Source organism: Galeopterus variegatus, unplaced genomic scaffold (genome assembly GCF_000696425.1).
Source record: "Galeopterus variegatus unplaced genomic scaffold, G_variegatus-3.0.2 Scaffold1370, whole genome shotgun sequence".
NCBI classification, from domain to species: Eukaryota; Metazoa; Chordata; class Mammalia; order Dermoptera; family Cynocephalidae; genus Galeopterus; species Galeopterus variegatus.
The window spans coordinates 103,305-125,164 of record NW_007727481.1 but is presented as its reverse complement, the minus strand read 5'-3'; the positions used below and the strand labels follow the sequence as shown (position 1 = coordinate 125,164).

Here is a 21,860-nt window from a genome sequence, read left to right as displayed (position 1 = left end):
GCGCCGCTTGGGAAGTGCGGTGGCTCTCCCGCCCGAGGGTTCGGATCCCACATACAGACCGGTTCCCGCTCACTGGCTGGGCGAGGTGCGGGCGCAGCACCGAGGGTTGCGATCCCGTTTCCGGTCCTGGTCCGGTACGGGCGCGACACTGAGGGTTGCGATCCGTTGCCGGACACGGAAAAAGACAAAAGACAAAAAAAAAAAAAACCCATTTCACGGGCCGGCCTGGTGGTGCACTGGATAAGTGCGCCGCTTGGGAAGTGCGGTGGCTCTCCCGCCCGAGGGTTCGGATCCCACATACAGACCGGTTCCCGCTCACTGGCTGGGCGAGGTGCGGGCGCAGCACCGAGGGTTGCGATCCCGTTTCCGGTCCTGGTCCGGTACGGGCGCGACACTGAGGGTTGCGATCCGTTGCCGGACACGGAAAAAGACAAAAGACAAAAAAAAAAAAAACCCATTTCACGGACCAGCCCGGTGGCGCACTGTTACAGTGCGCCGCTGGGAGCGCGGCGGTGTCCCGCCGAGGGTTCGGATCCCACATACAGACCGGTTCCCGCTCACTGGCTGAGCGAGGTGCGGGCGCAGCACCGAGGGTTGCGATCCCGTTTCCGGTCCTGGTCCGGTACGGGCGCGACACTGAGGGTTGCGATCCGTTGCCGGACACAAAAAAAGACAAAAAGGAAAAAAAAAAAAACCCATTTCACTTTTAAAAAGGTAAATGTGTTCTATTTCAAATTTTAAAAACTTCTTAAATTTCCTTTTTTCCTCTGTAGAATGAGTCAGATTGGGATTGGGTAGATCATACAGGAAATCACTATGATTGAGTACGTTTGTAGAGTTAGGTCATAAAAATTATAAATGAGTATATGAAACATAAATTATTTCTAAAAGCAGAGAAGGGTGAAATTTTCTGAAATACACATATCCTCAGCCTCCTTTTCATTACGATCTTTAGAGGTTCTGAATTTCCTGAAATACAATGCAAAATGAGTGTATTTTTATCTGTGTCTGTGCTTTTCTGGGGAGAAATCTCTTATTTTCAATAAGGTCTATGACTTCAAAAAGGCTAAATATCATTGTTAAAATTTCTTTTATAATTTTAATTCAACAGAATCAAAGGCTCTAATAATGTTTGGCTTATTCCAAGAAGTCAACCCTTCTTCACTTAACAGTTAAATGAGATCCAGAGAGGTTGATTGACTGGTCTACTATCACAAAATTAGTTCTCTTAATTTTCAGTCCATTTTTCTTCTTATAATCATTTTGAAAAAATTACCTTTTATCCCTCATTCTGTTTCCCACCCATTTATCCAGGGCAGTGATGAAATATTAGAACAGTTCAATTGGTATTTCTTTTCCACTCTCTAGATGTGTGCCATGGTTCTATTGTAGTTTGATGATGAGTCCTATAGGTATGTAACTTAAAATGACAACATATTGTATAACTTCTGTTCACCCAAGTCTGAATGAGTAGAACTAGCATAGACAAGTTTAAGTGATTTGGTTAAGTTTGTTAAGTGTCTGGGAAAAGCTGGCTTAGGAGTGATCAGTACCATGCTCTTTTATGCTCTGCCCCTCTCCCCACATGTTTTCTAGCACATAACTGTTCCCTCTCTCTTATTCCCCATCTCCTATTTGCCAGTAGATGATAAAATAAGCAGGAGTGTTTTGATACAGGTGCTTGCTGTGGAGAGCAATGTAAAAGCAGCATTTTATGGTTCAAATAGCATGATGAGTTGTCTAAACGTAAAAACCATTAGCCAAGTAGTATTTATGGGACTGTGGCTTAAACTTTGAAGTTCTGGTTGTATGATGAAAAGTAAAATGATTTTATGCATTAAATGCAGATCTCAGGGACTATTATTGTGTGATCTGATCTAAAATATTTAGGCAGTTGCTTGTTTGAAGCCATAACTTCTAGAACCATAGTTTCTATATTTAGCCCTAGTCAGAATTTCATCTGGAGGCTCTATTCTCCTACAATGTGGGAAATTAGTTTTCTACTCTTTTACTTTTTCACAAGTGTTTCCCTTTACATTCCACATGCATGTAGACAAACCCTTTTTGCCAAGAAATCTTTGTTGTTTTAAAAACTGGAAAATTAAGATATTAACATCTCGGCACTTTACTAGTTACCATTCAGTAAATTAAAAAGGGACTTTGTGGGCCGACCCCATGGCGCACTCGGGAGAGTGCGGCGCTCGGAGCGCAGTGGCGCTCCCGCCGCTGGTTCGGATCCTATATAGGGATGGCTGGTTCGCTGGTTCGCTCACTGGTTGAGCGCGGTGCCGCCGGTCACAAAAAAGACAAAAAAAAGGGGGGGGGGACTTTGTAGAATATTAAAAGAAAACACATACCAAATTCATAAAATACATTATTTCAAAGTTATAAAATGAATACATGTTCTTTGTGAAAACTCAAAACAGCAATATAATGTATGGTAAAAAGTGAAAGTGTACCCACATCCCTATTAAAAGAAAACAAACTATTAAGGTGTGAACTAATCAATGGTTTCTTCACACAGGTTAGTACCTTGTGGTTTTCATCTGTTCTTTTAAAGTCTTGATCAGGTCCTTCTATCAATAGAAGAATCTTATGGCAGGATAAAGGGCAAAAGATCTTTAAAAATTATTCCAAAACATGGTTGCTTTATGTTAGCAGATAAGCAGACTATTTCTTGCTTTCTAGAAATATTATTACATTATAATGTTGTATATAATGCCTATGGGCTTAAAATAGGTAAGGAGAGTAGTAGAGAGACTGTCAAGTAGACGGTTTTCCCCCCATTCCCCCCTAACATTTTATTATGAAAATTTTCAGACATTCAGGAAAGTGGAAAAAATTTTACAGTGAACACCCACATACCTATCACAGAGTCTACCATTAACATCTGACTCTGCTTGCTTTTTCATATATCTATCCATCCCTCTATCCTTCTATCAATCCATCTTATTTTTTTATATGCTTCAAAGTAAATTGCAGACATTGACTCACTCTTAAATATTTCAGCATGCATGTTATTAACTAGAGTTCAGTATTTATTTTGAGGGTTTTTTTTTAACTAAAATTTACACATAGTAGAAAACAAATCTTAAAGGTACATTTGCTGAGTTTTGACAAATGTACATACCTGGGTAACCTCAGGTAATTTTTGTGTGTGTGTGTGTTAAAATATACATAACATAAAATTTACCATTTTAGTCATTTTTAAGTATACAGCTCAGTGGTCTTAAGTATATTCACACTGTTGTACAACCATTACCACTCTCCCTCTCTAGAACTGTTTCATCATCCTGTACTGAAACTCCATACCCATTCAACAGTGACTCCCCATTCTCTTCCCTTCTTTCCCCTCTTTCCCTCTATCAACCCCTCCGGAAACCACTATTCTACTTTCTGTCTTTATGGATTTGACTGTTTTAGGTACCTCATATAAGTAGAAAACACAGTATTTATCCTTTTGTGTCTGGCTTATTTCACTTAGCATGTGTTTTCAAGGCATGTCTATGTGTCATGTGTCAGAATGTAATTCTTTCTTAAGGCTGAATAATATGCTCAGGGACTTATTTTAAAATTTCTGATGCTTTTATTTGTTTTCTTAGTTGACCTTTCTTTCTTTAAATCACTCTACATAACAAAGGTGCTGAGTTACCATTGAGAGATGGCTGAGTATTCCCCCAGTAGCTTCTTATAATGGTCTGCTTATAGTAGGTACTAAATATTCTTTCTAGTTTCAACTATAACTTTAAATTTGGTAAGGGGCACAGGGTATACAGTAATGGGAGAATGCAAAACTGAAGGCAGAAGTTAGGAGTCTTTGACTAGGCCCACTGATTTGCTGAATTTCTTTGAGCAAATTACTGGATTTCTTTGTACTTTCTGGGGTGCTTATGGCTCTAAAGTTACACGAATATATGACTTGCCTTTTTGAATATTTTAATAGACAAAATGTAGATATTTAGAAAATTCCATAGACTTTATATATTAAACAAAGTGCTACTTAGTTGGAAACCTGTATAACAAGAGTCTCAAATCCACAGGGGCAGGGTGGTCTATAGATAACCAATGAGCCCTGGTCACCTCTCTGCAGGGGGCAGCTTCTGCTTGGCTGCAGGGGACCGGTGCTACTTGAGACCAGAAATCTAGTGTTGCCCAAACTTGCATTTATCAGGAGAAACCAGAAAATTGGATATTTATATGAAATCTTCTGATTTCCTAATGTTGGTAATGAATACAACTAAAAAAATAATACTTTATATGCCAAAGAAAACATGTCTGTGTGCAAAATTCAGTATGCTAGCCGGCAGTTTATGACCTTTGCTGGATGGGAAAAAGTCTTTGACTTCTTATCATAAATACAGATAGTTTTACTACTGAGCATGAAATGTGTTTTAAAGCTGCGTATTCTGTATTTCAGGATAGTTGTATTTTTGATGGCCAATTCCTCAGACTATTTTGGAAAAATCAAGATGTTGTAGGTTTTTACCCCCCCATAATTAGCCTAGCTGTTTTTTATTTTTATTTTTAAGATTACTCATAATCAGAAGAAATAATGCTGATAATTCTTCATTATAAAAATTTCAAAAATTTCGGAAATATGTTGAAAGTGAATGTCTTCTCTTACTCCTGCTCTACATTACCACTGTGTTTGTGTTATGTGTTCTCATACTTCCAGATGATACCGTACCATTGATCTTTAGTTTCATTCAGAGCTTGCTTAAAGCCACATATTAATCATTGTTTATGAGAAGTGTGTGGAGGGTCACGATAATACCTGATATGTTGTAACTTCATTTGTTTTTACTTCCCTAAAATTTGTGTAATGATAACTACACTTTCTAGTTTTACTGTCTTTTTTAGTAATACACCAATGCATAAGGTGTGTTACACATATGGCCTGTTAAGCAGTTTTGATTACTGGATTGCTCCTCCCAGGATTCACGAGGCATTTAAGCTCCTAATTTCACCAAGTATTCTTTACATGGACACAGTGAGGGCATAGTTTTCAGTGCCTTGAAGCTTTTCCCTCAATAAAGGGCAAAGGCATAGTACGTATCATTGCTTTGGAGATAATGCAATTTTTGTAATTTAAACATATTTCAAAGTGTTTTAAGCAACAGAAAATGGAGCTTTGAATGTAAAAGGTTTCATGTGAATAGGGACATGACATGAAATGTAAAATGTATAGTCATTTTCCTAATACTATATCAGTAAGTATGTGTTTCTACAAAGTATATTATACTGAATAATATACAGTATTCTAAACTGAGTTTATTTAAGAATATTGACAACTACTCTGTTGCTTTGCCTCCCACGGATTTGTCACCCCTTTTTCCCTGGGTGACGGAGCCGCCAAAGATTACTCAAAGCCCATCTCTTCTGAGCAGTGAGAAGCCCCCAAAAGAGGTTAATCTCCTGGAACCCTCAAGATAGAGGCATTCCTTCCACTTGGGAAATTAACCACAAATTGGGGTTCTCGTCCCGCATTTATTCTCTAGACCAGGAAGTTACAGGAAGAGAACATAGGTGGGGTTTTTTCTAAGTACAGTTTAACAAGTTTAACAATAGGCATTCCATAATGCAATTTTCAAGAAGTTAAGTTGATCCACCAACAAAAGGCTTGGTCTTAGAAAACATTCCTTCTCCCTACAACAGCTTCCCAGTATCTTTACATATCGATCAGCAACCTGTCTGTCTTTGAGCCAGCAACCTTGCTGTTTTACAGTTTTTTATCTTACAACAGAGACTATATAGCCTGGGGGAAATTTCATGTCCTTTGCAAGGTCAATATGTGAAACTGCAAGGCTTTGGAAAACCAGGCCCTGTGAAGTATATTTGTTTTATGCATACTTCACACTACTCTGAATCAAATCTGTTCTCTATGATGAGCCTGTCTTCTTGAGATAGGGAATCCTTGGGAATTAGACTTTAAACAATTAATTTCACAATTATTTTAGTAAGAATTGTGGAAAGGACACTGAAAAAGTATAGTGTGCTGCTAAGTGTGTATAATGAGGGGATGTGAAGTCACCTGGGGGCTCTGGAATGGTTCTCTTGAGGAAATGATATTTGAGCTGAACTATGTAAGGACTGTGTGTGTGCAAATTAAATGGGCAAAAGCTTGGAGATGGTGGGATCATTCCAAGGAGAATGAATTGCTTAGAGATGGCCCTGAGTGGAAAGAGCCATGCCTTGTTCTAAGAGCTGAGAGAAAGTGGCGGTAGTGCAGAGAACAGGGAAGAGGTATGCAGCCATCAAATCAGAGGTATGCATCAGAGGTATGCGGGCCTATAAGCCACATTAAGGATTACATCTGTTCCTTTAGATATGATGACTATAAATGTGTTATCCAAACCAGACCACTTGAGAGTAAAAGGGTGTGCTACCAATAACTAAGTAGGACATTTGGCACTGTACCTTCAAGAATTTTTCAATTTAAAATGTCAGCAGTGGTGAGGTTGAGAAACTCTGATTTAGAGACTTGATCAGATTCAGGTTTAATTATTTTTGGTCTGGTTCTCACTTTTTGTGATGTTAGGGACTATTGATTATTGCCCAGTTTCATTAATTTGTTAGGGACTTACAAGAGGGAAATATTCCAATCCTTCCTTCCTTCCTTTCCTTCTTTTCCTATTTGGAATACCTCTATAAAAGATAAACTATCCTTCATCAATTATTGGTTATCCTGAGCTATAGTTCATATGGTAAAGGTGAATTAAATGCCTGATGTTTTCCCTATCTTTACCAGCTAATAACAATTTATATTTTATTCCAGGTTGATCTCCTATCAAGAGTTTTTGGCATTTGAATCTGTTTTATGTGCTCCAGATTCCATGTTTATAGTGGCTTTTCAATTGTTTGACAAGAGTGGAAATGGAGAGGTCACATTTGGTAAGGGAAAAAAAAGATTATAAATGATAGGTAAAGTTAGCAATGCTGGTCCAGTCTTCAATTGCTAAATCTAGTAACTGAGTATAGATTTCTGCTTATTTAGGACCTAGTCAATAAGTGAAGTATTAATTTCCTAAAAGGACTTACACAGATAAAAATGATTTTATTTTCCATAAAGCATTAGACTATTGCAAAAAATTAAGGAAGCTAGGAATGCTGTTGCTTCAGCTCATTGAGTCACTCACAATATCACATTCCTAAAATAGGTGGTGTAAAATTTTCTTGTTCTGGGCCAGCTTGAACAAAATTCTTTATTAAGTCAGCCATGAACAACATCAAGCAGTCTTCTCCTTCTTTAAGGGATTTTTGGATAGAGAGTTCAGTGATTCTCTATAGCATCTTTGGAAAATTGCTGCTGTCATTTTAACACCAAGAATGGGACTGAAGAAGGCAGTTAAAGCAAGATCAGTTAATGTTCTTTGAACCCCCATTTTAGATTTTTGGTTTTAGGAAACAAGGGTAAAATACTAAAATTACCATCTGAGTTGGATGTGGAAATTGATTTAAATCAATTTAAATTTAAGTTTAAATTTAAATCCTTTGGTAGACATATATTGAATACACTGTTGGTGTCTCACAAGTGTACAGAGTAGGATTTCTATTTTTAAAGATGCTTATTTACAGAAATATAGTTTATGTTTAGTGAAAACATTGGCTAATTTTTCCCACAACAGCCTTTTTAATAAAAACAATGTAGTATTTTCAAAGACCTTGAGCCCCTGCCCCCTTTTTTGATATTTGAAATTTTTCTAATTGTGGTAAAAAATACGTAACATAAAATTTACCATTTTAACCTTTTTTTTTTTTTTTTCCTTTTTTTTGTCTTTTTCCGTGTCCGGCAACGGATCGCAACCCTCAGTGTTGCCCCCGTACCGGACCGGGACCAGCAACGGGATCACAACCCTCGGTGTTGCTCCTGTGCCTCACTCAGCCAGTGAGTGGGAACTGGTCTGTATGTGGGATCTGAACCCTCGGCGGGAGCGCCACCACGCTCTCAAGCAGTGCACTATAGCAGTGTGCCACCGGGCCGGGGCCGGCCCCCATTTTAACCATTTTTTAAATGCACAGTTCAGTAGGGTTAGTGTTAAGTATATTCACATTGTTATAAAACAGGTCTCCAGAACATTTACATCTGGCAAACTGAACTTGAGCCCCTTTTATGGTGTGATTTGGTGCGAATATTTGTAGAGAAACCTTTGAAAATTGGGCTTTCCCTGAGCCACAGAATTAAATATTTATTCACTGTGGTATTTGAATTGTAAAACAGATGCCCTTTAGTTAAGCCTGAGGAAGAAGTATTATCACTATTGTGGGGAGAATGGTGAGAAAATACAAATAAATCAGAAGGACCAGTGTCACCTTGGCTATAACCTTGGTGGGCACATTTTACAGCTTGGCACTGATTGCTTCCTTCCTTCTGCCCATTAATCCAATTGTCTTCTGTATGAGAAGACTTTCCTGTGTAAATACTACGCAGAGGACTTTATGCCTTAGCTTGGCATTCTCCTTGCTTTGGAGCAAACTCTGGCCATTTTGCCTCCTGAGGGATGTTGACTTTCCTCAGAAACACCTCGAGTTTGTAGTTTAAAACACAAAACCTCTGTTATCCCCTCATTCAGCATTAACCCTGTACTACTAAGAATGCTGTATTCTCTATTTTCAGTAGGTATCACACATATGTGTCTCACTTCCAGATGTGGTACAGAAATGCTTAGGAAACAACTTGATACACATGTTTGAGTTAGTTATAGTATACCTGTGCTTATATCATGTGTGCGTTAAAAAGTTAGATTTCTCAAAAACAAATTCTAATTTATTTTGTCCCCCTACCCTGGTATCATAGTTCTTTGTGTCTGCTCCATTTGGTTACTTTTCCCAACTTCTTTTAAAAAATAAGTCACTCAAGTTACTTCGTCCAGCAGACTAGCAATAGAAACCTGTGCTGTCATTGATTAGTAGATTAAAATGAGTGTAGGAAATAGCTGGATGGTTTATACACACTTTATTTCATGTGAATGAAAGTTTGTAGTTACTAGATCCCAACTTTAACATTTCATAGGTCTTTTATTCTTCTCTCAGACTGTGAGTTATGAGTTAGGATTTCAAGAAATATAATTAGGATCAAAAACAAAACAAATCAGTTTTAGGATCTGGTAGGAACTCAATATATGAACCCTCCAAAATCTTGCTTTCATTCTTCTGCCCATAATCTAGGGACAGGAAGATTATTATGGAGTAAGAAAAGCTGCTCCCTCCTTTGGACATCATCCCTGGGGTCTCTGGCCAGCTGGATGGCTCTCTTGACGGTGTTTATCTGCTTCCTAAGGACCTTGACCATTTCCCCTTCCTTCCCTGCCTCCCTAGTGTTGAGGATCCATTTTCAGACAAGTTTTCTTAACTAAAATGAAAGGAATCATAATAAAAGAGAGGAAGTTTAGTTTTATATTTTTAAGAAAAGAAGAAAAGCACTGAAACTGTTCTTATATGCCATTTTAGCAAGATTTCTAAGGCCCACTTATTTCAGGTTGTATTCGAGACTACAAAATTTCTGCATAAGGAAATAATTAACTTGGAGTTTATTTTTATAGTGATTTGGTTCTGTGGTGAAGGTCATTTTTCATGTTTGTACACACTTCATAAAATGAATTGTGCTTTTATAGTTATAGACACATATTTAGGTAAAAAGAAATTTTAGATCCATTCTAACTAGAATTAAGTTCTTTTCACCAAATGGCCTTATGCTTTCTAGTTTGGAGCTATTTCAAGTATAATTTTCTCATGTGCACATGAGGAAAGAAAGCTGGGAGAGAATATTGGTGCAATGTGTGACAGAGTGGGGAAAAATATTATGCCATCATTATCTCTTATGGACTATGATGATGATGTTACCTGTATACGTGTATATATTGTTCTCATCTATGCTTTTGTTTTTTAGATATGCTTTTTATACACATTAAATTATATATACTTAAACTGTGTGTATCTTTGCAAGTGGTATTGATATAAATAGCAATACTGAACATTTATTAGAGTGCTAGACAAGGGTTTTTTGTTGTTAGAGATGCCTCCACTCTGGGAGAGAGGAATTAAATTGAGGCCTTGGTAATCTATCGGAATGCGAAAGCTCAGGAGATGGGTACTAGAGTTTTTTAAAGAGTGAATAAAACCATTAGTTGTTTTCTCTTTGATGTTCCGTTAATAAAACTTCTAACGCATGCAGTGGATAATCACTTAATGGCTTGTATATCTGTTAACTGCCAGGTGGCATGAGCCTTGTAGGGGCCATTGCATGACTGGTGTGTGCTAGATACAGTATAAATTTGCCTTGGTCTCACGTACTGGATGTCCTGCTTGATAGAATTAGTTTGAGGTAACTTAGATAAGCAGTTATACTACATTGTGTTGTCAATAGCTGCCATGCATTTGTCCCAAATTTTAAAAAGAAAACAAAAAAGCCTACTGCTTTAACAAAGATATAATCATTCTTCAAAAAAACAAATACAACAACAAAACAGCAAACTCTTGTTTATTGACCAATAAATGGGTATGAAACATGTTATATGTTCTAAGTTCTCTATTAAAAATTCATTAACATTGTGTTCCCAAGTGTTTACCTAGTAATGGGAACTCTTCAAAGTGAACTTTTCCAAAGGTACATCCTCTACCCCTGACTGTAGAACCCTCAAAAATCAGGGATTCCATTTGACTTAATGCGTATAGGAAAAAAATGTGTTTCATTTGTGTCTCTGAAATAGGATCTTTTTCCCTGAAGGGAGGAATAGATTGAGGTTATTTAGGCATAACCATTGCTATTATTTAGAAAGTGAGGAGATAGAAGCATAGAAATGAAAAATGTTGTACCCTTTCTCAGCAGAAACAAAGCTAGAGATATGGAATAATATGAAATTCTAATGGTAATAAACACCTAGTTTAATTTGGTAAGAAGCAGAGCTTCACCTGGGTGTTCAAATTAAATAAGGAAGAATTTTTGAGATTCTTTTCTTTGTATTGCTCTCAGATATCACAGAGAAGGTTTTTTTTAACACTCACGGCTACTAGAGTAGTTTATAGAGTTTGAGGTAACAAAAAGGGTGCAGTGTTATTAGTTTTTATGCTGTTTGATGACAGACTGATGAAGCTTCTAGCTTCTATAGTAACAGATACTCTAAATGTAAGCTCATCTTTCCTAAGAAATGGGCCTTTACATATATTTGGCAGCAGGACTACTCTATTGATTGATTTTACAGTAGTCTCTTCTGGAGGTAGGTAAAGGGATAATAGAAATACTTTTCCCCCAGAGAAACAGAGGAGATCACCCAGGAAACTAATGACCCACCCAGGAGTAGAACCCAGATGTCTGGGACTGAGTCTACATGCTATGTTGGTTGGGACTTCCTCTACAAGTTCCTATTGCTGGTCTTTTTGTTGTTGTTTGTTTTCCTTTGTTTTCTTCACTGGCTTCCTAGTTGTTCCTCTTCTTCCCCCCTAATTTTTCCTTCATTGAAAAACTTTTCACTTCCACAAGTCTCACAATCATTTTTGTTCAGTTATACACAAGGATATTCACTGTTTGTGGTGGGAGTCCTAAAACCTCTGACTTCACTTTACGAACTGAGCGAGTGAAACTCAGCTGTTGAGGAATTTTTCCCCTGACAATAAGAATGTTCGGTCTCAAGCCTATAAGCTGGAAGCAGTGGCTCCTGCTGGGCTGGAATCCTTGGAAACAGGATGTCATTGGGCTGATGGTAGGTGGGCTGTGTCACAGGGCTGATGGCTTGTATACCTACAGGAGGAGTTCTCTGGCCACACCGTTGGTACAGCAGCTCCTTCCAGGCTCATTCATGGAACAGGCATGGTGGCAGTCTTGGAGAAGAGTGCCAGCCCCGGTCAGAGGTAATTTTGTACTGCAGAAAGGTGAACAAGACCAGTAGGAAGCTCCCATAAGAACCAGGGGAGGGATGAGGGTGGATGACATGGGGAGACACAGTGTGGGCTGCTGGGGAAGTTAAAACCTCTGTTAAGACATATTTACATAATATATATGCTTCAATGTTTTTTCATCTAGTCTAATCATCATAAGTGACTGATACAGGTAAACTGACTAATGTTACATGTCTGTGAACATTTTTACTTGACCATAGTTGTCACCATTACCTGCCCTCCTGACAAATCATTGTGCTCCTTTCCTTTGAGCAAAGAGAACATAATGACAGGCTACTTTTGTATCTGGCTCCAATTCCCTTTTCAATGGAATTATAAACTATCCCTTTCATAAGCCCATGCTCTGCAGGAAGTGAAAAAGTGGTCTGTTGTTTTCTGTATGTCAGAAAACAAATGGATTCCTATTTCTCTTAGCAGTGCCAACCTAATATAAAACACTAGATCATGATCTTGCTGCTAGGAAGATATAACTGTCTTATCCCTTTCATCTAAGCCAGAACTATGGCCGCTGAAATAGCATTTTTAAGGAGTGCTGTTTAGAGCTTAAGATCCTTGTTTGCCACTGGAAAGACGGGATTCTCTCAAGGGGCGGGGGGGGGGGGGGCAGGAATTTGCTATGCAGTTTTAGTTAGATGTATTGGGTATAGTTGAGATTATTGGTATTCTCTTTCATGTCTGCAGGACTTGATAAAACTGGGTAAGACAAGAACATCAGCTGTTTGAGCTGTTGCCTGGTACAAGTATAAGCTCTCCAGTTCTGGAGCTTTTATATAATTTTTTTTTGGTAAGCACATCCTGGTAAAAGTAAGGTGGTGATTATGAATTGGACTTTGAAACTATAGTTGTACTAATTATTTCTGTGATGTTCCTGAATCAGCCTCAGGCAATTGGTAGTGGAAATAATAACAGATGAGAAGTAGAACAGATTTCAAGAGATGCCAAATAGGTTTGAAATGTTATTAGTTCTAGTAACTATGGTTGTAGCCTGTGACATGGCTGAAATAATTAGAAGTATCTGGGGGTTAGTTAAACCACAGCATTTAATAATGATCATAATGAAACCGTATACAGAGCTGTCAAGTGACCACTTTGGGAGAAGTAGGAAATGTCCAAACATGGACTAACAGGTACAAAACTATGCTATCTACCCTAAGTGAATCATTGTGCAGTATATGCATGTACTGAAACAACACACTGTAACCCCCCAAAGTGTACAAGTGAATGTTCAAAAATTTTTTTAATAAAAAAAAATATCCAAACAAATACTTGTGGGAAATGACACTTCTGTATTTGGGGAGATTACCATGAGTAATTTAGGCCATCATTTTAATTGTTTCAAAGACGTTCTAAACACTTATTTGGAGATTGCTAGGAAGTTTATGAAATAGCATTTCTAGTTAAAGCTTTTATTATAGACATATTTTTCCAAATATAAATTGTACACTGTAAATTTAGAAATCTTTTTTGTGACAGTAGAAAAACATTTTTATAGGTCAATTTTCTTAGTTTGAAAGCTTTTGAATCTGACTTTATTTGATACAGTTTCATAATTGAAATTCTGATTTTCTGACCATATAAAAGGGATTTCATTTTATTCCACCACTATATAAAAATTATCTAGGTAGCAATATGTTCATTTCTTATGAAATAATTGTTTTGGGAGTTGTAATCTTTAAAATAAAGGTTCCTGTGAAATAATTTATTCCCTTTAATAATTAATATTACTTAATTAAATGTAGTAATTTGTTTCTGCTCTCCATTTATTTTTCCACTTTTTTTAGTTGAATGCTTTTTTTGTTAATTTCTTAAAAATAAGAAATTAAATTAATTTGGGAATAGAAGCAGCTGATTAATAAATTAGAAGGATCCTTAAAAATCTTTGCTGATCTGCCGTAATATTTTTAGCATTAAATATTTTTCACAGCCCTTATTTTAATTATCTTATAAACTTTAACATATATTACAACTTGAAGTTTTATATTAATTTAAGGATAAGTTTTTGTGTTGGTTAGAAACCAGGATCCCATGAATTGCTATTGAGTTAATTCTTTGCTTTTAGAAACAAAAACTCATATATTTAGTTTGTGCTTATGTAAGGTAAAAATACTTGATGTGATCTGAAAACTCTGAATAAATTGTCGCTTAGACAGAAAATGAATCCTGCATTCCGTCTGAAAGAAAAGAAGAGAATCCCATCTCCCCAGTGACATCCAATGCCTTCTTCCAACTTTGCTGATTGCTGTAATCTATTCATAGCCATTATATTGAGTCCAGACTGGTAGGATTTCCAGTTCAGGATTCTTATCCTCAGCCACTTCAGTAGTAATGCTTTTATTAAGAAAAAGGGTATATATAACTAAAGGGAATCCATTAAGCCATTTACAATATGAGATCAGTATCTTATTCAAAGAGTTTGCAGAAATCAGAGAAAATAGTGTATTTGGAGGAGATAATAAAACATCTAACTTGTATTTACTAATTCTCTAGCATAATGATACCTGTTAATAGTAAAACCCTTTCACTAATAAAATTGGCTTAAATTTGAAAATAATTTTGTTCTTAAGACATCAGTAAAACAGGCTTCCTGCTTTCTTAACTTTGTTAATGAATTTTTTTTTTTTTTGGCATGAGCTTCTAAGTCAGTCTATCCAGTCTATGCTTGTTAAAGTACCAGTCATTTGTGAATTGATTTCTACAATAAATGTAGAACTGTGTAAGAAAGTGAATGACATTAGTGCATGAAGACAAGCTGCCAGAGAGGCTTTGGTTGTATGTATTACACAGTGTGACTGGTTCCTATCTAAAAGTTAGTGTACCATGTTTAGTTCTTTATTTAAAAGTGAATCACTAAAATCACTTATCTTAAAATATTTTAATAGTTCAGACTAATAATCATGGATTTTATGGGGATTTGGAAGCTTTGTGTCAAGATCATATTTTTGACAATATCCAAAGCTTTTAATAAGGTGCTTGCTGCTGAGCTAATGATATGCTTTTGGTAGTATTTCTTATACCTATCTTCAATAGACATATTCAGGCTAGTGTGAATGTAATAATCAAGCCTCAATCAAACCATACTTAGTATGACAAATATTGCATTATACTGTAATTTAGGTATTCATGCTTCCGATAAAGGGCTTAATTTGACTCCTTGAGAAACCGGGAAAACACTATTGATTTTATACTGGAGTATAAAGTAGCAGTCATTTATATTGCAAGATATAAATCACTTCCTAATTAAAATCAAATCAAGAGAAATTAAGAATCTCACGGCCTTCTATGTAATGGTACACAATCTTAAATGTAAAATGATGTTTTGCATCAGTTGTCTTCCTGTGCATGGGTTTCTGGGCAGACAAAAAAATTTGCAGTTAATCATATAGATGCAGATGCTATTGACTTTTAAAACTTCTCTTAATTTTTTTCTGTAGGAACATTGCAGTGGATTAAATTACTTATTCCAGATATAATTGATTTATTTTTGTTTTCCCTTTTAAGAAAATGTGAAAGAAATTTTTGGACAGACAATTATTCATCATCATATCCCTTTTAACTGGGACTGTGAATTTATTCGACTGCATTTTGGGCATAACCGGAAGAAGCATCTTAACTACACAGAATTCACACAGTTTCTCCAGGTAAGCTTAGTTTTCAAAACTGGTGTAAATATATACTATTCTTCCTTTATCTCCTTCCCTTTTATTTTTTATTAAATTTCTTACAAAAATAGAAGTTTCCTGTAGCATTTCACCCCCATTTTTTATTCTCCACTAATGAGAAGCAACTTCCTTAAATTCTTATAGCTGTTTCTTTCAGTGTTTACGTACATGTATTTAGATAGTAAACTTGTGTTGGCACCTCTACCTTTTAATTTTTTTACTTTTAGGTTTTTTTTTTTTTTAATTGAATTCTAACTATGGAAGATCAGTAGCTAGTTTTTCTCATCTCTCTCCCTACCACAGACTTGGACATTTTCCGTCCTCCCGCTCCCCCCATATAATTATGTCTTGATTCTGCTTAGTTTTGTAATCATGTGAATTAGTGTAATTTTGTAAATACTATTCATAACTAAATGTATTACTTTTCTTTGAATTTCTAGCTTTTATTTGTTTTGATTCTAATGCTAACTTGTCCTTAAACTTTTCCCTGTTATTAAAATCTCTTTTTAATATGGTTAAAACACATTAGGTATTCTATCAGTTTAATCTTCTTGGAGCTTTCCAGGAGCTTTCTTTCTTTAAAAAAAAAAAAAAATTGAGATAAAAGTAGCATAACATAAAATTAACCATTTAAAGGTTTACAATTTCATATATTCACAGTGTTTTGCAGCCACCTCTATCTAGTTCCAAACCATTTTCATTACCCCAAAAGCATAACCTTGTACCCACTGCTTTTTTTGTTTTGTTTGTTTTGGTGGCTTGCAAGTACAGGGATCTGAACCCTTGACCTTGGTGCTATAACACTGCATTCTAATTAACTGAGCTAACTGGCCAGCCCTCCCTGTACCCGTTAATCAGTCACTTACCATTCCTGCGTCCTCCAGATTCTGTCAACCACCAATCTGCTTTCTGTTTCTGTGAATTCACCTATCCTGGATATTTCATATAAATGGAATCGTACAATATGACCTTTTGTGTCTGTTTTTTTTTACTTAGCAGAATGTTATCCATGTTGTAGCATGTGTCAGTACTTCATTCATTTTTATAGCTGAATAATATTTCATTATATGAATATACCATATTTTGTCTATCCATTCGACAGTTGATGGACATTTGGGTTGTTCCCACCTTTTGGCAATTGTGAGTAGTGCTGCTATGAGCATTCATATACAAATATTTGTTTGAATCTGTTTTCAGTTCTTTCGGATTTACACCTTAGAGTAGAATTGCTGGGTCATATGGTAATTTTATGTTTAACACCAGACTGTTTTTCACAGCAGCTGCCTCTTTTTCCTGGTGCTTTCTGACCTGCTTCATGGTGAGAAGCCTGACTTTGTAAGCTTACTGCATAGCTGTCATTCTTTGATCTTCCTTTACCTTGATCTTTGAGAATCTATTTGCCTTTCTGTTGAGTCTCCTGTTTGCTGGATTTCATCTCTTTCTTTATCATGGCTTACTTCTTTTTGGTGGAATACTTCCTGTGGAGTCTTCCTAAGGAAAGTAAAATAAAAACTTTTTGAGACTTTTTATATCTGAAAACCTCTTACTCCATCATTATACTTAAATAGTTTGGCTGAGTACTGAGTTATAGTAGGAATTTATTTTCCTCATAATTTTGGAAGCATTTCTCTTTTGTTTTCTAGTTTCCAGTGTTGCCACTGAGAATTCAGCACCACTCTCATTCTTTTTTTTTTTTTTTTTTTGTCCTTTTTGAGACTGGCCGCACCACACTCAGCCAGTGAGCGCACCGGCCATCCCTATATAGGACCCGAACCCGCGGCGGGAGCGCTACTGCGCTCCCAGCACCGCACTCTCCCAAGTGTGCCACGGGCTCGGCCCAGCACCACTCTCATTCTTGATTCAGTTTGAAACTTCTTTTTTCCACTCTGGAGGGTTTTAAGATTCTTTTCTTTTTTTTCAGTATTCTGAAATTTCATGATGATATTCCTTCGTATGTTTATTTTTACTCATTTTGCTGGGCTCTTCATTTGGTGGGCTTTTCTAATCTTAAAACTTAAGTACTTCAATTCTTGAAAATTTTCATTTTTTTATTCCACTTTTTTCCTTTTCTAGGACTACTAAATATTAAATTTATGATCATTTAGTGTTCTTTCCTGTTTTTTTCTGAACCTTCAATTAAGTTTTTTATCTTCATCATATTTTTAATTTTCAGGAGCTCTTTTGATTCTCTGAATATTACTTTTTTTTTTTCTTTTTGTCTTTTTTCGTGACCGGTAATGGGATCGCAACCCTCGGTGTTGTGCCTGCACCGCGCTCAACCAGTGAGCGGACCGGTCTCTATATGGGATCCGAACCCTCGGTGCCTGCCACCGTGCTCCCAAGCGCCGCACTCTACCGAGTGTGCCACCGGGCCGGCCCCTGAATATTACTTTTTTAAAAATAGCATACTGTTCTTGTTTCACGGATGCACTATTTTCTCTCACCTCTCCAGGATTTTTTGGTTTTAAAAAAAGTTTTCTTCTCCCTGCAAAGTGTCTGTTTCCTCCAAGTTTCTTTTCTTCTTTTTTGTTTGGGTCTCTGTTTTTCATGTTAGTGGCTTTTATCACATGTCTGATGGTCCTCTGCTCAGATTTAAGATTAGAGCTTATTGGGAGCTTTGGGTTCATGGTAGGACTTATTAACTTTGGAGCTTACTGTAAAGTTCTCTGACTGGGCTGTTTTATTGGGGGTCCTCTAATGTCTGAATGTTCAGGTCATTTCTTTTGGATTGGGGAATCAGAGAAGAATTATGTGGTCTTTCGTCTGGAATATTAGATCTGGATTTTGACATTTTGGTTGCTGAGTAAGAGAAGAGGGTTGGAGGTCTCAGTGTTCAGTATGGAGATGGACTTTCAGTTTACTACCTTTTTTCAGTGTTGTATTCTCCCTCTCATTTGTGCCTAGTCTCCACTAGCCCAGAGATCCAGTTAAACTCTCCAGACAGTTAACCTCCAGTCTTCTTCCAGGGTTGAGAAAGGGTAGAGGCTTGGCTGTGTGGACAAAGGCAAGTAACTAACTGCTGCTTAAACAGACTTCCATCTAAGCCTCCTGTTTTCTGCTCCACCTTCACTGTCACTTACCAGTGCAACCAATTTCTGAGTCTTTTGGGGGGTTTTCTCATGTATATAGGATTGCTTTTTGGCTTTCCCCACTTTTAGTTTTCTTGGGTCTACTAAGTCAGTTGTCATTTGCACTTCTGCTTTTTAATAGTAAAAATGTGGTTGCTATCTTCTTTTTTTCTGTTCTTTTTTTGTTTTGTTTTCTGTTTTTTTCCTTTATTGTGATTTTTGTGGAGAGTGGCATTTTGGAAGACAGTGGAGTTAAATGTAAAAGTTCAGTCTCATCAAAAGTCACCCTGTTCCTGAAGCTCTGCTATTTTCACCTCATAGTTAGATAAATTCATTTTCAAGTGTGTAAGATTTTTACCTTAGCATAACCTCCTTTCTTCATTCTTTCCCTTGATTCCCCTATCTACCCAGCCACCCACCCTTTAAATCCAGAACCAGGATTTATTTATGTTACCTTTCATAAGCCTGCAGTATTGTTTTTCATTAGAGTAGTCACAGGTTTAAAATGAAGCTCTGCTATTTTCACCTCATAGTTAGATAAATTCATTTTCAAGTGTGTAAGATTTTTATCTTAGCATAATCTCCTTTCTTCATTCTTTCCCTTGATTCCCCTATCTACCCAGCCACCCACCCTTTAAATCCAGAACCAGGATTTATTTATGTTACCTTCCATAAGCCTGCAGTATTGTTTTTCATTAGAGTAGTCACAGGTTTAAAATCTATGCCCTTTACGTGTGAGCATTTGTAGAACCCTGTGCTTGTTCTAACACTTCCACTGTTAGTGCCTTTCTGACTCACCTTGTAAAATACTCAAACTTGAAAAGTTGAAAATATTATGCATTTGGGAGCTGATTTTTATAAAAGGAAATGTCCTTCTAACTAGCACTTTTTAAGACTCTTCCAAAGATGACTTTCTCTCGTTGTTTCCCTTGCATTTACTGAAGATATTTTACAATTTCTATTATACCCTGATATTTTAATTGTACTATGTAAACTGAGAGCTTTATGTATGGAGCTTCTTTTTTTCTTTGTTTAGCTCATTTTGAAATCTTTAATTTTAATTTTTTAAACTTTTTATTTTGGAGGACTTAAAGTATGTTTAAAAGTAGAGAGAATAGTGTAATGAACCCCCCCATACCCATCAACCAGCTTCAGCAGTTAACAGCTATTGACCATTCTTGTTTTATCTGTACTTGTAACCCTGCCTTCCACAGGATCATTTGGAAGCCAGTCCCACACACTCTGTAATTTAATCTGCGATACTTTAAATATATAATCCTTAAAAGAAAAATAAGACTCCTTCAACTGTTGACCTTATAGAAAACAGAAAACCTATTTATTTATTTATTTATTTGTGGCTGGCCAGTATGGGGATCTGAACCCTTGATTGAAGATCTGTTCTTCTAACATTACTGTTTCAATGAACATTCTGCTCCATGTTTAAGATAAAGATTCACATTTTCTTTAGTGCTGAGCATAATTAATAAGGCTAAATTGTACCCACGTTGCCATTGGATGTTTCTGGGAGATTAAGACATATGCATAAGGAAAACGAAGGCATAACAAAGAAAGAAAAACAAAGGAGGAGTGAGAAAAGGGAAAGGTATACAAGACTGAGAGCGGACCTGTGTCTGTTTCTAATGTTGCTTAGAAATATCCTTGCCGTTGGGACCACTTTTAACTAAGTTAATGAAGTGAAAACGTTCTGCTCTATTTGAAGGGTAAAGTGGTTGGAGTGTAGATGATGGGAGGATGGAGTAAATTAGGGGGAATTACTGAAGTAGAAGAGTGGAATAAAAGAGAAAAACTTTGTCAAATCATGCTGGTTGTTTATTTTGTACTCTTTATCTTCATACATATTTATCAGTTGTTTGTTTCTCCACTTATATTGATACTTTTTGTTTTGATATTTCCTCAAAGTTATCGTTTAGGTTTTTTTTTTTATTTATTTTTTTTCCCTTTTTTGTCTTTTTTACTGACTGGTAACGGGATCGCAACCCTTGGTGTCACGCCCGTACTGGGGACCGGCAATGGGATCGCAACCCTCGGTGTTGCACCCACACCATGCTCAGCCAGTGAGTGGGAACCCGTCTCCACATGGGATCCGAACCCTTGGCGGGAGCGCCGCCACACTCCCAAGCGGCGCACTTCTCCAGTGCACCACCGGGGCAGCCCATTTAGTTTTTTTTTAAGTTAAAAAACTATTGCATGATTTAGTAAGTTTGATAGACTTGTGTCCATCAACCTGCTAAGAAATTTTTAAAGTTAGTTTTATTGTTAAATATCATACGAATGCAGAAAAGCACATAAAACAAATGCATAGTTTAATGAATTATTATAAATAAATGTTATAACACAGAAACCTGCTAAAGTAATTTTAATGTCTTTAAATTACCATTGAGATATCACAAACATTTAAAAACTGTTTTAAATGTTGGAAAAAGGTAAAGCAACCATTGTGAAAAAAATAAATAAATAAAATAAAGCAAACCTTTGATTTGTAGACTTTGATAAACAAATGGCAGTGAAAATTATAACTTTAATCTTATCTTTGAATAATATTTACATACATAGATATTTCCAGAGTTGCAAATAGTGTGAAAATGATACTCAATGGTATCATAATTGTGTTAATGGGTTTATTTAGATTATGTCATGGGTCCCCAAGGCAGAAGTGCTCTGATTTTGACTTTTATATAGTATTCAGGGGGAATATTGGCACATTTTGTTGTTTTTATTGATATCACTTATTGCAAAGTTTGGCTGCCCACTAGTTCAAAAGTTCAGAGATATTCTGGATTATTTTACAGTTTATGAGTAACTGTGCCTGAAGCCAGAAAGAGTGATAGCTGAACACTACTTATGCAGTTTGTTATTTGTAACTTCCATTTTAGAATTACTAATTATTGTACTTACCAGTTGGTAGAGTTTCTCACTGAGTTCATTTTTTAAAATTGTTTGAAAAAATTAACTCTCATTCATCTAAAGAGAGAGAGAGACTCTGATTGCAACATTTAAAATTGAAAAACTGAAAATGAGTTCGAACTCTTAATTCAAGAAGTACTCTTGGATGTCAGGAAAGCCTTCAAGCAGGAGAGAATAATTACTGTATATTTTAAAGTCTGAAACAAAGCACTGAAAACATTATACTGTATTTGTTTTGAGTGATGAAAACTTTTCAAGTAAAATCTGAAGATTCTTTTTTTCCTTTCTTTATTGCTATGTTCTGATCTATTTGTTT

At 36.4% G+C, this 21,860-nt stretch overlaps 1 protein-coding gene across 4 annotated transcripts in view; it reads left to right on the top strand.

The window, feature by feature from the left end:
* The window catches only part of SLC25A12 (solute carrier family 25 (aspartate/glutamate carrier), member 12), a 259,334-nt gene that overhangs the window by 196,613 nt on the left and 40,861 nt on the right, over positions 1-21,860 (top strand). For 3 of the 4 annotated variants that reach the window (XM_008576591.1, XM_008576589.1, XM_008576590.1), the window contains exons 4-5: positions 6,776-6,891; positions 15,391-15,530. In XM_008576591.1, coding sequence (XP_008574813.1) covers positions 6,776-6,891; positions 15,391-15,530 — 256 coding nt within the window. Of the gene's footprint in view, positions 1-6,775; positions 6,892-11,740; positions 11,845-15,390; positions 15,531-21,860 lie in introns of those variants that run through there. The other variant, XM_008576592.1, reaches the window with a different exon arrangement.